This window comes from Rhinopithecus bieti, unplaced genomic scaffold (genome assembly GCF_001698545.2).
Source record: "Rhinopithecus bieti isolate Rb0 unplaced genomic scaffold, ASM169854v2 scaffold_4908, whole genome shotgun sequence".
Classification (NCBI taxonomy): Eukaryota; Metazoa; Chordata; class Mammalia; order Primates; family Cercopithecidae; genus Rhinopithecus; species Rhinopithecus bieti.
Window position 1 is genome coordinate 645,486 of NW_016804541.1, and position 16,609 is coordinate 662,094.

General features: G+C 39.5%; 1 protein-coding gene across 2 annotated transcripts in view; it reads right to left on the bottom strand.

Annotated features, from left to right (window-relative positions):
- The window catches only part of TLN2 (talin 2), a 467,299-nt gene that overhangs the window by 157,260 nt on the left and 293,430 nt on the right, over positions 1 to 16,609 (bottom strand). Inside the window, exons 10-12 of one of the 2 annotated variants that reach the window (XM_017869077.1) lie at positions 14,277 to 14,334; positions 12,872 to 12,979; positions 1,640 to 1,795 (exon numbers count right to left, since the gene is read on the bottom strand). In XM_017869077.1, the coding sequence (XP_017724566.1) occupies positions 1,640 to 1,795; positions 12,872 to 12,979; positions 14,277 to 14,334 (322 nt within the window). Of the gene's footprint in view, positions 1 to 1,639; positions 1,796 to 12,871; positions 12,980 to 14,276; positions 14,335 to 16,609 lie in introns of those variants that run through there. The other variant, XM_017869076.1, reaches the window with a different exon arrangement.

The window sequence follows — 16,609 nt, forward strand, 5'->3', positions numbered from 1 at the left end:
TTTTTTTTTTTTTTTTGAGGCAGAGTCTTGCTCTGTCACCCAGGCTGGAGTGCAGTGGTGTGATCTCGGCTCACTGCAAGTTCTGCCTCCTGGGTTCGTGCCATTCTTCTGTCTTAGCCTCCGGAGTAGCTGGGACTACAGGCACCTGCCACCATGCTCGGCTAATTTTTTGTATTTTTAGTAGAGATGGGGTTTCACTGTGTTAGCCAGGATGGTCTCGATCTCCTGACCTCATGATCCGCCCACCTCAGCCTCCCACAGTGCGGGTATTATAGGCGTGAGCCACCACGCCTGGCCAAATTTTTGTTTGCAATAAATACTTGGACCTAGTGTAAAAAGACCAATAGCATTAAAAGATGTAAAACAAAACACAGTTGTTCCCTGTCCTACACATTCTCATATTCACTTTCTATCACATACCCCTCCAAAGGTAACCACTTTCAACTGTTTCGGCGGTTTCTTCTAGTATTTCTAAATAATATGTTTATATTGATTTCTTGATTTTTCTAATTTAGAAATTATCCATGACTTCCTGCAATGGAAGGTGAGGACACAGCTAAGTATGAACATTCATCTTTTGAGGGCCATACAGACACAGCTGTTACAGCTACAGGAGGATAGAAGGTATGTTTTCTGATGATTCTTTCTAATTGGCAGGAACCTAACAATCTATAGTCAAATTCTTCCATGGTCCCTTCTTTACACAGTTTTTTTTTTTTTTTTTAAATCCTATTATGGTATCTTGCATAGATAAGAGGTGATATTTCAAGCATTCACTAGTGACTTCAGGAGTCTTAAGAAATTGACAAATTCTAGCACTTTTGATTTTCCTTACTGCACAACTTGCCCTACACCAACTACCTGCCCTATTGTGTTTCACAAGTAAATGTGGCTACAGTTAAGGCATAGAGTTATTACTCTGCTAACAACAAATATTGAAATCAAGAGGAAGAATTCAGAGGTCTGAAGACCTGAAACAAATATATTCTCACTACTTTCCATAAATTTTATACTAAGCATCTTATCATCTTCATCTTATTCAATCCTAGCAGCTCTCTAGGCATGACTATCACCATTTTATAGCTGAAGAAATTAAGGCTCAGAGAGGAAAGGTAACTTAAACAAGGTCACAGAACTGGGAAATGACAAACTGGATTTCTATAGTGATAATATCCTAAAGTCCACGTTATTTCCACTGTGTACTACGCTGTCTTTCTAGGCAGGCTGAGAAAACACCCCTCAGCAAGATAATCACAACGCTTAGGAAAATATAAAACAGAGCGGGGGCCTTTGTGTGTCAGAGCACTAAAAGTTTCCTTTCAGTATGTGCTAGGGATGTCATCAGGAACACAGAACTGAGAATCATCTGGGTGAGTGGCTTTTTCTAGATAATGAACTAGAGGCTGACTTATGCAGAGTGCAGAGAAGGAGCAGTGCCTGAAGAAACCCAGGCTTGCTGACCTCTTTTACTTCTGGACCCATCCCCTTCCCTGCCCATGGGCTTGCACCATCTTCCTCACTCCATGCTGGCTCTCCAAGGCCAGAGAAACCCAATGGGCAAGAATCTGGTCTTTCTCCTGTTCTCACAATATCACCCAAGGCCACGCTAGTGCTCTCCTTGCCCTCCGCCAGTCCCTACCAGTGTGAAGCTCTTGGGTGAGGCTGCCCAGCGCTTGACGGTGGTAAGGGGCCACTCCTGCAGCACCTCCTTGGTCTTTTCATCCACACGCATCACCGAGTCTTTGGTGATCCCCAGCAGGCGAGGCACCAGCTTGTTCTTGCCTTTCATCTTTTCCTGAAACAGGAGATACCAAGAGTCAGTGCTCTTCCTCTGAATACATCTGACTTTGCCAAGGAATCAGTGATTTTTCAACATTTTACCTGCATACACTGTGTTTCAAAACAGGCAGGGCTATAGGAAAACCAAGGTTTTGAGTAACTCATTAAATAAACGTATGGGAACTCAAACAAAGACATGAGAAGTATGGAAAAAGCCACAAAAGCATGCCTCCTGTTCAGGAGCGCAGCTTGCTCCAAAAACAGACTATGTCAGAAAGATGGGATAGAACTGAAAAGACATCCAGAGAAAAAGAAGCAAAGGTGAATTCCAGGTACTATCACTTCCAGTGGCCAATTCAGTGAGTAACAAAAGAGGATCAATCTGAGATTTAAAATTAGCCTAACTAAAACTCTGCCAAAGTAGAATCTTCTCATTATGAGGAGACACAGCTTCCTGCCCTTTTTTAAATCTCTGAAATATATTTCTGTTTGGATTCTTTCTTTTGGAATTTTGTATATCTACTGATTCTTAAAACTTATTGTATAACTAGTTTTAATAATGTTTTAAGACACAGTAATGTCTATTAAAATAATGGACCCTTAGCTCACACTCATACCAAAACAAATTAAAGAGAGATTAATAATTTAGGAAGAACATCCAAGTATTTTTGTGATCCTTGGGTGAGAAATGATTTCCTAAGAAAAACACCAACATAAGAAGCCATAAAGGAAACAATTAACAGGCTTAACTCAAAATATACATACTTTTGATAGATCAGGGGGAGGGGAGCAGCAGCTTAAAAACCCTCATAAAAAATGAAAAAGACTGGGCAATAAATAGTGACAATGAATGTAATGGCAATAGACTTCATATACTGTCTATGTGATGTGTTCATAAATCAACAAAATAACTGCTGAAGAATATGAACATAAAATGTTTTTAAAATAACACAAGCAAATAAATTTTCACTTAAAATAGCTGAGGTTTTTTATTAAAATTAATACTCAGATTTGAGGAACATGTGAAGGGGGTCAGTAGTGATGAAAGCTTAAGACAGCAAAGCCTTCACGGGAGAAAATGTGTCAATATCTATCCAAACCCTTAAAAAGTCCCTACTTTTGACACAGCTAGCTTTTAGGAACTAATTAAAAAAAAAAAAAAAAACGTTATAAATGTGTGTAAAGATTATGCCACATGAAGCTCAACCACAGTACATCATAGTGAAAAGCTAGAAGCCACCCAAATTTTCAGACAACATTGGGCCCATTCAGGGTGGTATGGCTGTAGACGAAACAATCCAAATTTTCAATAACACGGGACTTAATACATAAATTATGATATATCCAGATAACAGATTACCCTACATGATTAAAAAATCATATTGTAGAAAAACAATTGGTTTTATGGAAGTAAATTATTCATAATATATTATTAAAAAACAGAATGTAGGGCCTAATCTTAGGGGAAATAAAAATTTTAAAATAGGCATATGTCCATTACATGAAAAACATGGCACTGAACATCTCATGTGTTTTGTATTTTTTTTTCATGCTTTTCCTTATTTCCAACATTTCACTTAATGCATGTATATTTTTAGGGTTGTCAGGAAAACCTTTTCAAGTTATATTTGCTGAAATCTAGCAACATCTCAACTGCTATTCTCAGGGTCATAGACATATACATTCACACAAAGGATCCATTTGTGGATGTGTCTACACACACCCAACACAGGGTAACGGCATTTAAAACACAGTTGGAGCATACCAGATACGTAATAAGCATCATCTGTTCATCTTCAGAGCATCTCCAAAACACTGGTATCATCATTTTTCACTTTGTAAGTGAAGAGCCCAAGGCCAACAGTGGTGAGTGGTAAAGCCATAATTTGAACACAGATTTGAGTAGCTCAAAAATATCCAAAAGCTGACTGTCTACTGTAGTTGACTGTCTTCCAGTGGAAGCAAAGAGAGAAAAGGGCAAATCCCCCGCAACCCCAACCGCCCTCACCATGGGCATTTGGTAACCCTCAGATGGTGACAGTCACCGCACGCCCCCAGCTTCCTCAGGGAGGACACCATTGTGTGAGGACTCTACCTGGGTGTCTGAGGAGGGGAATATTCCTCCCTGAACCTTAAGTCTTAAACACTGAGAAGGGTCAGATTTTTTTCAAAGAGAGGACAGTTCCACAAGGGTGAGATCAGTGCAGGGCAGACAATGTCAGTTAATCTACTTTGGCTTCGGAAGCCACAGAGTTTTAGGTTGAGAGGCTCTAGGCAGCTAATTTAGTCGCACAGGGTTGGCACAAACCCAGCTTCTGGGACCCAGGAAGGGGACTGGAGATAAAATATGGTTTGCAGCTGCTGCCTTCATTCTTTCCCATCTGCACTGCTCCCCAGTGAGGGATTCTGGGGTGCGGGAACACAGAATCGTGACGGATTGCCCTAATTCTTGTCAAAATCATTCCAGATTGGGAGAGGAAGCCACAGTGAACAAACAAGTTACAGTGGACTTTCTATCAGCAGGTCACAACTGAGGAAAAGGGGCTGAGGGAACTCAAAAAATACTGGAACTGTCAACAGAGCCCACCATCAAGGGATAAAGTTACTTCAGCGCCTACACACACAATGCAGAGCAGCTGGAGAAAGGTAAAGTCGCAAATGGCTGAGATCTGTGATCATGATGCAAGGTCTTCCCTGGTGCAGAGACCTGCCTTAGAGCCTCAGTGACAGGGATGTGAGGGGAGGGCCACAGGGTAATAAAGCTCCCTCTTTCCTTCCTATGCCTCAAGTCTCAGTAACCCCCACACCACTCCTTTCCAACCTTCAACTACACAGACCAGCTTCCTTTTATCTCCAGTAGACAAAGCAGGCTAAAGCAGGCACCAGTGAAGATCCATCTATCTCATATACCAACACACACACAGAGTTGTAGCTGTGATTTCTGCCAGCCATCTAGAAGCTTCTCTCTCAAGGTGGTCCTGATTAGATTGTTTTTGTTTTGAAAACGTCTGCAGCTTGTATAACTCAGAGGCAGGTGAAAGCAGGCATTCTACCAAGGAGAAGCAGGATTCGTTAATAAACTCAAACTCTCCTCTTTCAAACGTATTTCAGCTGCTACTCCGGGTTTAGCCCTGGCAGCCAGCTGTGATCAAGCCTGCTGTCTGCAGACTCTTCTCACACGTGCTGAGATTGCCTGATTCTGAAATCACCTCTGCTTCACATCTGAGATCCAGAACTGGATGGAGGAATGCAACTGGACTGAGCTTCCGGCTCCCGGTCCTTCACTTCAATATGGCCCAAGCCCAAAGGGTCCTCCCCATGATCCAGCTGAGCTCACTAGAGTTCTAGATTGGCTTGGCCAAAGGGCTGGTTTGAGTGTTTTGTTCTGTCTTCAGTATATTTCTTTCTTTTAGGGGCATGGGGAAAAACGGCTGCTCAAGAGCAAACCTGCAGACCCTGTTTCTTAGCCATTTCTCTCCCTGCAAGTGACTGCCAATCCATTTTGACTACACTTGGGATTCTGAGCTGCTCTGAACGCCCTGTCTGGTGTTTTTACAGTTTAGGGGAGAAGAGGGTCTGTTCCCCAGGTAATCTAAAACCTCAAGGCTCTGGCTATGTCTGCAAACAATTTTCAAAGGCAAATTTAGAAGTGAGAAGAGTTACACAGTGATTTGCTGGAATAAAACAAGATTTTATGCCAGTCATGGGAAATGCCTTACTGTTGCTTGTGGGGTTTTGGCGTAGCAGATCATGATGAAATGCAAAAGAAGCCAATGAAAGAAGGAAGAACGTAGACATTTACAGCTCCCATTTATGGAGATTTATATGAGGCAGTCCCCTTTTCTGTATTAACTTATTTAAACCTCATAACAAGTCATAATTTTATGGGTGAACAAACTGAAGCTCAGAGATGGAAGGTAAGGTAACTTATCCAAGGTCAAATTACTAAGTGGCAAACCCAGGATCTAAACTGAAGTCCTTCTTTTCCAAAGCATATTTCCTAGCCACTGAAAATACTGCTGCCTAATGCTATTCCGTGTGAATTCATTATATGGCTCGCAGACATGCTCTGTATGGAGGTGGGTAAACTATGGCCATTGCTAAATCCAGCTTATTTTTTATGGCCCAAGAGCTAAGAATGAATTTTCTATTTTTAAATTTAAAAAAAATCAAGAGGAATATTTTGTGTGACAAAAATTACATAAAATTCAAATTTCAGAGTCCAAAAATAAAGCTTTGTAGAAACATAACCATGCCATTCATTTACATTTTGCCTATGGCTGCTTTCATACTACAGGGGCAAAGTTGAGTAGCATGATTGGCAAAGCCTGAAATGTTTACTAGCTGGCCCCTAGGGCCAGGGATTTGGGAAATCTGGGAAGAGTTCAGTGTCTGGGATAATCTAAAATTTATCAGACCAGGTACAGTGGCTCATGCCTGCAATCCCAACAGTTTGGGAAACTGAGGTGGGAGGATCACTTGAGGCCAGGTGCTAAAGACCAGCCTAGACAACATAAGGAGATCCATCTCTAAGAAAAAATAAAATTAGCTGGGTGTGGTGGCATGTGCCTGTAGTCTCAGTTACTCAAGAGGCTGCAGTGAGCCATGATCACACCACTACATTCCAGACTGAGTGATAAGAGTGAGATCTAGTCTCTAAAAAACTAATAAATAAAATTAATCAATATCCTTATTTTCCAGTCACCACACTTGTTTACTTACATACATTAGCTCGCTTACTCATCATTAGAGCTCTATAAGGAATTATTCCTATTTTTCAGATGAAGAAACTGAGATTTAGAGTTTAGGTACTTTCCCTAAGGTCATGTAAGTTTCTACTATTTCTCACACAGGTGTAAATTACCATCCTGGATTCTAGGACAATCTTCCCAACTCTAACATGCAAGCATGCTCTATTACAATGACACAAAGTTTAATACTGATTTTTAGGACAAAATGTTCATAGACATAGAAGAAAATATGATGTAAGCAGCTCTAAGCACATGAAACCAGTCCTTTCAAAATATCTATGACTGATTTCAAGGCTGTGTGCTTTGAGTAAGTATGTTCAATATCATTATTAATTATAATTTCATTTACTTATTTAGAGTTTCTAATAGAAGCCTATAAAATAGTGAATGGGAAAGTGGAATTACTAACTTTTAATTTATTTCCTAAATTATGTTTTCATTAGCATAATTCCTTCACAATTTAATGCAATGTTTGGTTTGGGGCATGAGAAATCTGTTACTGATGTCTTTTAAAGAATTTATTGTCCCAATGAGTACAACCTCTATGGAAAACAGTATGGAGATTCCTTAAAAGCTAAAAGTAGATCTACCATTTGATCCACTACTGCTACCGGGTATCTACCCAAAGGAAAAGAAGACATTACATGAAAAACACACTTACACATGTATGTTTATAGCAGCACAATTCACAACTGCAAAGATGTGGACTCAACCTAAGTGACCATCAACTAATGAGTGGATAGAGAAAATGTGGCATATATACACCATGGAATACTACTCGGCCATGAAAAAGTACAAAATAATGTGTTTTGCAACAAGATGGAGCTGGATGCTATTATTCTAAGTGAGTAACACAGGAGTGGAAAACCAAAAACCATATGCTGTCACCTATAAGTGGGAGTTAAGCTATGAGTACACAAACGCATACAGATGAACTTTAGAGACTCAGAACGGAAAGGGCGGGAGTGGGGCTACAGATAAAAAAGCACACATTAGGTATAATGTACACTACTTGGGTGAGGGGAGCACTAAAATCTTATAATTCACTGCTATATAATTCACCCATGTAACAAAAAACCATTTATACCCCAAAAGCGATTGAAAAAAAAAAAGTGTACCTTAGGTACACAATTTTTTCTTTTTGGTGCTATTCTGCATGTGATCTCTTTTTATCAGACACTCTAAATGGTTTTGCTAATTTTTACATACATACTCTAAGGGCTTATTTCACATGGTTGACATATGCCTTATCAATTTCCTTGGCCAATTTAATCAATTTAACAATAAACCTGAAAATTAAAATGATTGCGTACATATTGTTAAAACATGTACAGGATTCATAAGCTGAAATTACAAAATGTTGAAAGCGATCAAGGAGGCTCTCTATATCATATTTATGGGTTAAAAGATTTAACAGAGTAAAAATGTCAATTATCTCCAAATTGATCTATAAATTTAATGCAATTACTATCAAAATCACAGCAAGCCTTTTTGCAGACATAGATAAGTTTGTTGGAAAGTATATATGAAAAGGAAAAAACCTAAAATGGCTAAAACGATTTTGAAAAAAAAGAAAAAAGGGAATTTATCTGATGTTAGGGCTTACTTATACTAAAGTTGATCACGACAGTGTGACTAGCAGAGGGATACATATTTAAACGAGAACAAAACAGAGAACCAGAAATAGACCCATAAAGATGTGCTGAACTCAATTTTGACAAAGATGCAAAAGCAACTCAATGGAGGAAGAATAGCACTTTCAACAAATGGTGCTGGAGTAAGTTGATTATGGTGGGGGTTACCCAAATCTATAAATATGACAAAACTGCATGGAACTAAACACACACAAGTACATGGAACGCTGGAGAACTCTGAATAAGGTCTGTGGATTGTACTAATGTCATTCTCCTGGCTGTGTTACTCTACCATTGTTAGCATTGGAGGCAACCTGATGAAGGGCACATATGACCTTTCTGTATTACTGTTATTTTTAAAACTAGTCAGTTTTAGAATATTTTTAACACATCAAAAAGAACCCTGCACCCTTTAGCCATCATTCCCCTATCTCCCTTACCACACTCTTGAGCAACCACTAACCTTCTTTCTCTCTCTATAGATTTGCCTCTTCTGGGCACTTCACATAGACGGAATCATATAGTACGTGGTCTTTTGTGACTGGCTTCTTTCACTTAGCATAACATTTACAAAGTTGATCCATGTTGTAGCATATATCGGTACTTCATTCCTTTTTATGGCTGAATGATATTGCATTGTATGGATACAACATAAATTGTCTACCCATTCATCAGCTGATGCTTTGTGTTGTTTCTTACTTTTGGCTAACACTGCTGTGAACACCTATGTGTAAGTTTTTATGTGGATACGCACTTTCAATTTGCTTTGGTATATATTCATACAAGTGGGATTGCTGGGTCATATGGTATTTCTGTGTTTAATCAATTGAGGAACTGACAGACTGTTTTCCAAAGTGACAGTACCATTTTATATTCCCACCAGCAGGTTACGGGGGTTCCAATTTTTCCATATCCTCACCAACACTTGTTATCATCTGACTTTTTGATTCTGAGTTAGTTTTACAGCTTCTTGTGAATCTGTAATAATTTCCAAGTAAAAAATAAAAAAAAAATGACTTGGTATATCTTGTTATAGGATAAATAATCATAGCTACAAGTCATAGTAATTTTGTTCCTTCATTTGCTAAAGCAATGATTTTCCCCGCATTTTTGTATCTTACTATATTTCCCAGAACTTCCAAAATAATGTTAGAGGGTAATGAGATGGTGGGCACATTTATTCTGATTTCAATTCTTACAACTTTCTTTCTTTCTTTCTTTCTTTCTTTTAACAGAGTCTTGCTCTATTGCCCACGTGGGAGTGCAGTGGTGCAATTTTGGCTAACAGCAACCTCTGCCTCCCAGGTTCAAACAATTCTCCTGCCTCAGCTACCCAAGTACCTGAGATTACAGGTGTGCACCACCACATCTGGCTAACTTTTGTATTTTTAGTAGAGACAGGTTTTCGTCATGTTGGCCAGGCTGGTCTTGAACTCCTGACCTCAAGTGATCTGCCTCCCCTGGCCTCCCAAAGTGCTGGGATTACAGGCATGAGCCACCATGCCCAGCCTCTTATAGATTTCTCTCTAGCATTTCTATTAAGTATAATACTAATGAGAAGTTTGATACTGATGAACCTCTATCATGGTGAGCAAGTACACTTATATTCCAGCATTTTAAAGAATTTTCAATAAGATGTTGAGTTTTATCAAACATCTTAGTGGCTTTATATAAAATAGTCATATGATATCATCTTATTTAAAGTCTTGATCTGATTCAGGTTCATTTATTCTTAATATTGACTAATTCCTGCATTTTTTAGCTATACACTTTTAAAATAAGGCAAACTATGGTCACAAAATTATATTAAAACAATTGTAAAATAAAATGTCATACTAATGGGCCCACTGAGCAAAACACTGAAGTGAGCAATGTGCTATTAACATTGTAGAAAGCAACAAAAATAAAATAAAAATTTGAATATTTCATATGTATATACAAGTTGCAAGTGCTTGGGCAGGCATGGTGGCTCATGCCTGTAATCCCAGCACTTTGGGATTACAGGACAATAATCTGATGTCGGGAGTTCAAGACCAGCGTGACCAATAAGGAGAAACCCTATCTCTACTAAAAATACAGAATGAGCTGGGCATGGTGGTGCATGCCTGTAACCCTAGCTACTCGGGAGGCTAAGGCAGGAGAATTGTTTGAATATAGGAGGTGGAGGTTGTGGTGAGCCGAGATTGCGCCACTGCACTCTACCCTGGGGGACACACCATCGCAAAAAAAAAAAAAGTTGCAAGTGCTGCCTACTTTCTTAATCCTTTCTTCCTTCAAAGAGATGCAATTTTTAAAAAAATATAGAGAAAGAAGGGAAAGACAGAGAGAGAGGAGAGGGACGGAAGCAGTAAGGAAGGAAGGGAAAAAAGGTCTCTCATGTTCTTGTTGTGCCTTAAGTGATTTTGTAAACAGAGATTTTGGTTTGATCAAATCTGCAAGACCCTGCTATAACGAGATCTTTGCTCTCTCTCAAATTATCCTAGTGACCATGGACCGATTTTTCTTAGGTTCTAAATTGTCACTGGAGAACAAACTGATTTTTTCTACAATGTGGTGTTCAACTTCTCTTCCTAATTACAGATTTCTGTATGTTCTTTATTATCCTAAATTTACTAACCTATATGCAAGCACATCGCTGAAACTGACTGTGTGTGAAGCCTGATGGTATTAATGGAAGACGACGTGAATGTAAGAGATGAATTTAATACTGGGAGGACTACAGGGAAACTCAAGAAAATAAATGGAAATTGATGCCATTAGTAGTGGACATGACGAAAATTTGTTTAATCTTTGTCCCTGCAAGGCATTGGAGCTCATTTACTACTGGATGCCCTTCACAATAATGAATGAAAAGCACAATTTCTAAAATGAGCAGATCTCCCCATGTGTTCAGGGCACAGATGGGAAGCTAGAACAGTGGAAGCAGGTGACTGCCTCTCAAATGGGGTCACTCCAGCTAAGGCAGTACAGCTAGAGGCTGGGAACACCATCTGTGAATCAGGGAGACCTGAACTCAAGCCCTGGCTTCTTCAGTTACTAGCCTTATGGCCCCAACTGAATCACTGGATCTAGCTGGGCCTCTGTGTTCTCACTTACACAAAGAAGATAGTAAGGCTGGGTGCTGTGGCTCACACCTGTAATCCCAGCACTTTGGGAGGCCAAGGTGGGCGGAGTGCCTGAGCTCCGGAGTTTAAGACTAGCCTGGGCAATATGATGAAACCCTGTCTCTACTAAAATACAAAAAATTAGCCGGGTGTGGCAGCATGCGCCTGTAGTCCCAGCTACTTGGGAGGCTGAGGCAGGAGAATTGCTTGAATCCAGGAGGCAGAGGTTTCAGTGAGCCAAGATCGTGCCACTGCTCTCCGGTCTGGGCGACAGAGTGAGATTCCGTCTCCAAAAACAAAAAGAAGATACTAATAGTAGTTTTGCCCTTGGGTTGTTGATAGGTTTGAATGAGATAAGCTTGATGGATGGCTGTTTACTAAACATTATTGCTGTTATTATTAATATTGATAAGTGGAGTCATTGTTACCTAGATGGCATCAGTGCCATTCAAATATTCACTGATACTTTAAAACTGCCACTAAACATAAAAGATTCAACCTCTCAATTATTTTTCTTAAAAACAAGGTGACTGACATACACTTTCTTCATTGCAAAGGCCCCAGCGATTCTGGGTGTAAAACTGAGAGCTAGTTTGGTTGATGTATTAATAACTAATCAGCACGCAGCATATGGCTTTCTGACACATAACTTCTTGCTGTCTCCTCTCTCCAAATGAGGCAGCTTGCTCCAATGAGGAGTGGAGTCAAGAAAAACATCTTAGAGGACAATAGAACTTCTTCTTTTGTAGATCTCTTTGGCTGTGGGGAGAGACACCTTCTTAGTCTGGTCAGTTTTGTCCTTCCAACTTCAGTCCCTGGATGCAGCCGCAACACGGCTGGTTTGCTTCCATTTGCTGAAAGCAACACAAGAAGACTCACTATAAGTTAGAGCTTTCTCCAGGGCCCCAGGCGAGAGCCCAAAGGGGCCAAAGCAAAACAAGGAGAAATATGTGAAACCTAATAGTTAGACAACTAAAGAGAATATCATTTCCCTGAGGTTAGGAAAAGCAAAGGGGTAACAAAGATAACCAGAAGAGTTGTCAGCCAAGTGAAGATGACATCCATCAAGGGCCAACCTGGGCTTGCTCGCAGGTGCAATTTCAAAGACACGCCTCTTTTCCTCTAGTAGGAAAACAGAAAATTCCCATGAAAACAGACCTGAAGGCCGTAAAATCCCAAGTCCTGTCTTAACGTATACAAATTAAGCATCATATTTACCACATGAATTCGATTTGGTCTGCAGTGGTGAAGAGCCTTCACTTAGTCCACAGGACTCTTGACCGTCATAAATGAAACATTGTCAGGAGAAGGAATAACAAGAAAAAGTGAACTCACTCCTTCAGGGACTTTACAGCCCTGACAGTGATCTCAGCCAAAGCCCAGCTGCCCAGGGGCTCCTGGACAGCAGGGCGCACTCACCAGCCCGCAGGTCATACCCCTCATGGCTGTGGTGCAGCTAAACGCAGGTCAGCACTAGCCAGATGTTCCACCCGCAAATGCTAGCAGGGTGAGCAGGACAAACCAGACTTAACAGCAAATGCTTGAACCAAAGAAAAAAGAAAAGTGGCCGAGGTGAACGCCCTCCCCATTCTGCCCAACTCACCTTCACCAGGAAGAAGGACACGCCATATGTGCGGAGGGACCGTGCGAGTTTGACGTACTTGACCTTGGCTTCTATCTCACTCATCTCTCCGCAGTTCTTATGCTCCTGCAAAAGTGACAGTAGCCGGGAGCAGTTATTGCATCTCTGCCAGCAGAGACAGGTAGTTACTGCATGTGGTGGACACAGGGGCTAGGAATGATCATTAAGTGATGTTTGTCTGAGGCCCCTCCATGACACAGGCAACTGCTGACCAAGGATCAGAGCACACAGGAAGTTCTAACATAGGGATTTCAAACCAGAGTTTGAGCCCAAGTAGCCCACATTACTTCACAACTAAATGCGACAATTCCTGCACACATGCAGTGTGGTGGGAACAGGGTCCATAACTGCAATCACATTTTCAAAGGACTCTATGTCCCAAATGGCTGAGGGGCAAGACTTTAAATGATACCAAGAAAAATGTTCTTCTCAGGAGAGGTGTCATTCTAACATCTATCCAAAATGTATTGGCTGGGTGTGGTGGCTCATGTCTATAATGCCAACACTTTGGGATCAAGGTGGGTGGATCATTTGAGATTAGGAGTTTGAGACCAGCCTGGCCAACATGGTGAAACCCCATCTCCACTGAAAACACAAAAATTAGCCGGGTAGTGTGGCACATGCCTGTAATCCCAGCTACTTGGTAGGCTGAGGCACGAAAATCACTTGAACGGGGGCAGGGTAGTGGGTAGGGGGTGGGGGGTGGGGTGCGGAGTTTGCAGTGAGCTGAGATCACCCCACTGCACTTCATCTTGGCTCTGCTTCAAAAAAAAAAAGTACAATTTTCTAAAGAATAGGGTAAATACATGCCTGCATACGATAGTATTCAGAAACAATACTGGAGAAAGAAAAGTATGTTTTATATGATGAATTGTATTTAATTTATATTTAATTTCAAGGTCAAAGACGACTTTGGTATCTTGGTTCCTTAGAGGTGTGGCATGCCAAGTTGTGTTAGGTGCTTTTCTAATGGTTGTGTAGACCTGGACAAGCTGACTTTTAGAATAATCCTGGATTTTAAAAAGGGCTATTTCCCAAATCAGTTTCAAAAACAATCTCAGGACAAAGAGGCACTGTAGATCCTCCAGTGCGGTTAACGTCCTATCGTCTTGTTTCAATGTTACAAGATAATGCTTTGAAATTTAATATGCACATTTTCTCAGAAGGGTAGGTAACCTTTAAAGAATATGGATTAAAATAATAAATCTGCCCAAAGTAGAACTGTCGCTTCTTTATCTTGAGTCCACTAATCATTACTATATAAGAGTACGGCCACGTGTATAAAAACGCATTATGCGGCAAGCCCCTCTACAGTAAATGAGGTGGGGAGTGAGGAGATAGATAAAGTTTCTGTATTTCCAATACTGAAAGATCTCTTTTCAGCTCCTCTCTGCTTGATATATCGTTGGCAGGAATTCCTCAGACTAAGGAGAGACATTGAAAAAGAAAGGCTTTATCATGTTCTATGATGAAAGCAAGCAAAGACATTAATACAACTCCAGTTTAACTACTAAGTCTCCCATATTTTACAGAGTAGTTAATAACAGACTGCTATATCCTACGATGCAATTGAAAGGACACAGACTAAAACTAGTATAAGAAAGGTCAAACTAACATATTTAAGAAGAAAGAATCGCAGGATCGTATTGTAAATTAGAGCACAAGAGTATATAGTATGCTGCCTTTTGTAAGAAACGAAGGAGATAGTTATTTTAAAACATTATTTTCTATTGTCTACATATTTAAAAAAATACAAGATAAACCTAGTTCTAATAAAAATGGTTCTCCATGGAAGAGGGGAAAAACAAGGAGAAGGGAACAGGGATGGAAACTAAACTTCCATATTTCTTGTATTATAGTTTTCACTTTAGAACCACATGAAATTGCAAAAAAAAAAAAAAAAAAAAAAAAAAAAAAAAAAAAGCAACATCTAAAAATCTAAAGCAAACTAAAACCATCTATCAAGTTGACAGCATAACTACAGGGAGAATAATTATGTCAAGTAACTTTGCAAAACAGTCATTTGACTGTATATCCCTCGTAGGATATTATGGACAAAATAAACCATAGTAGACTTGTTAGTAAAAATATTAGTATTTCAAATTAACATCTACTTTCCCTCCTGTCTACACATACACACACACACAATAAAATTAGGATATTACATTATATGTAAGTAGGATGTTATATATAATTAGGATAAAGTAAATGAGTAATTATAGTTGTTGTTAGGAACCAAGTTTTTCAGCATAAAATAGATAAAAATAAACAAAATGCAAAAGACTTGGCTCAACATTCCGCATCTTTTATTTGAACTGGAAATACTGGCCTGAGTACCTGATTCATTTTCTTTTCCTGAAAAACATTTTCTAGCTACGTCCCCTTTAAAGGCCAGGAGCAATAACAACCTGATAGCACCCTGCGCCCCCGCCATCCCTGCTGGTGCCTAGGCCAGGTGGTCTTCTAAATACCATTTCCACTAAAAGGAACCAAGTCTCATATAAATCACTGATTCTTGGTCTGAGGCAGGAAATGTATAAAATGTTCCTGGGACTTCTTGTGGCTTGAATCAAGGAAGTTACCAAGATAATACTGGAGCCAGTATCAATGAATTCCCATTAGCCAAAAATTGGATGATTTAAAACTGTATATTGAAAAAGAGAGAACAAAATAATAAACCCATCCATCCAGCCTCGACAGTTACCAACTCATGGCCAATCATGACTCATCTATTTCCCCATCCCACTGACCTCCCCTGGATTATTCCGAAGCAAATCCCAGACATCATAAAATGAATACCATGTGATGGGGCAATTTAAGCATCAGAAAAAGGATGATTGCAGTAAGTTAAAGCACAGATATTTAATATCTACAAAGATTTTTTTAAAAAATCATTGGTCACCTTAAGAGACTGCTATGGTCCCAACTTGTACTGAAAATTATAAATGAGGGGAAAGAAACAAGTATTTATTCTGATGTTTCTAAATGTTGCTGAGGGCAAGAATCACAGCTAATAAATGTAGAAAAAATAAAAGAAGTCCAAAATCATCATTATACAACTCTTACTGAAATGACTGATAGATCAAAGCAAATTTCAATGACTGTAAGATAAAAAAATAACAAGTTGATTGGGAACTTTTTAACAGATTGATCGCTCTGATAACATCTGAACCCAATGATCAATTTTAATATTAATCAAAGTAGGATAACCAGATAATATATGCCTCCCAACTGATACAAAAGGAAGTATACAGCCCCACCTAGGAAGAATTCTTGGCAATAAAGAATAAGTAAATACATAATTAAAACTGAATTTAATTGAGTCCCTCAATCTAAATAAGGGTTTACAAAAAGAATAGGGGAACATGTTCAATGATACCATCAGGATACAATTAGCCAAACCCAAACACAAGAAATTCTAAGAAAATAACTTAGCTTCTTCAAAAATAAATAGCTTGGTAGGAGTAGTGAAAAGGAGGGCATAATAATAAACTAAAAGAGATATAAGAACTATATTTACCTACAAAGCTCTAGTAACAAAGACAGTGCAGTAATGATGTAAGAACAGATACATAGGTCAATAGAACAGAATTGAGAGTCCAGAAATTAACCCTCACCTTTATAGTCAACTGATTTTCAACAAGGGTTCCAAGACAATTCAGTGGGGAAAGAATACGTTTTTCAACAACTAGTGCTGGG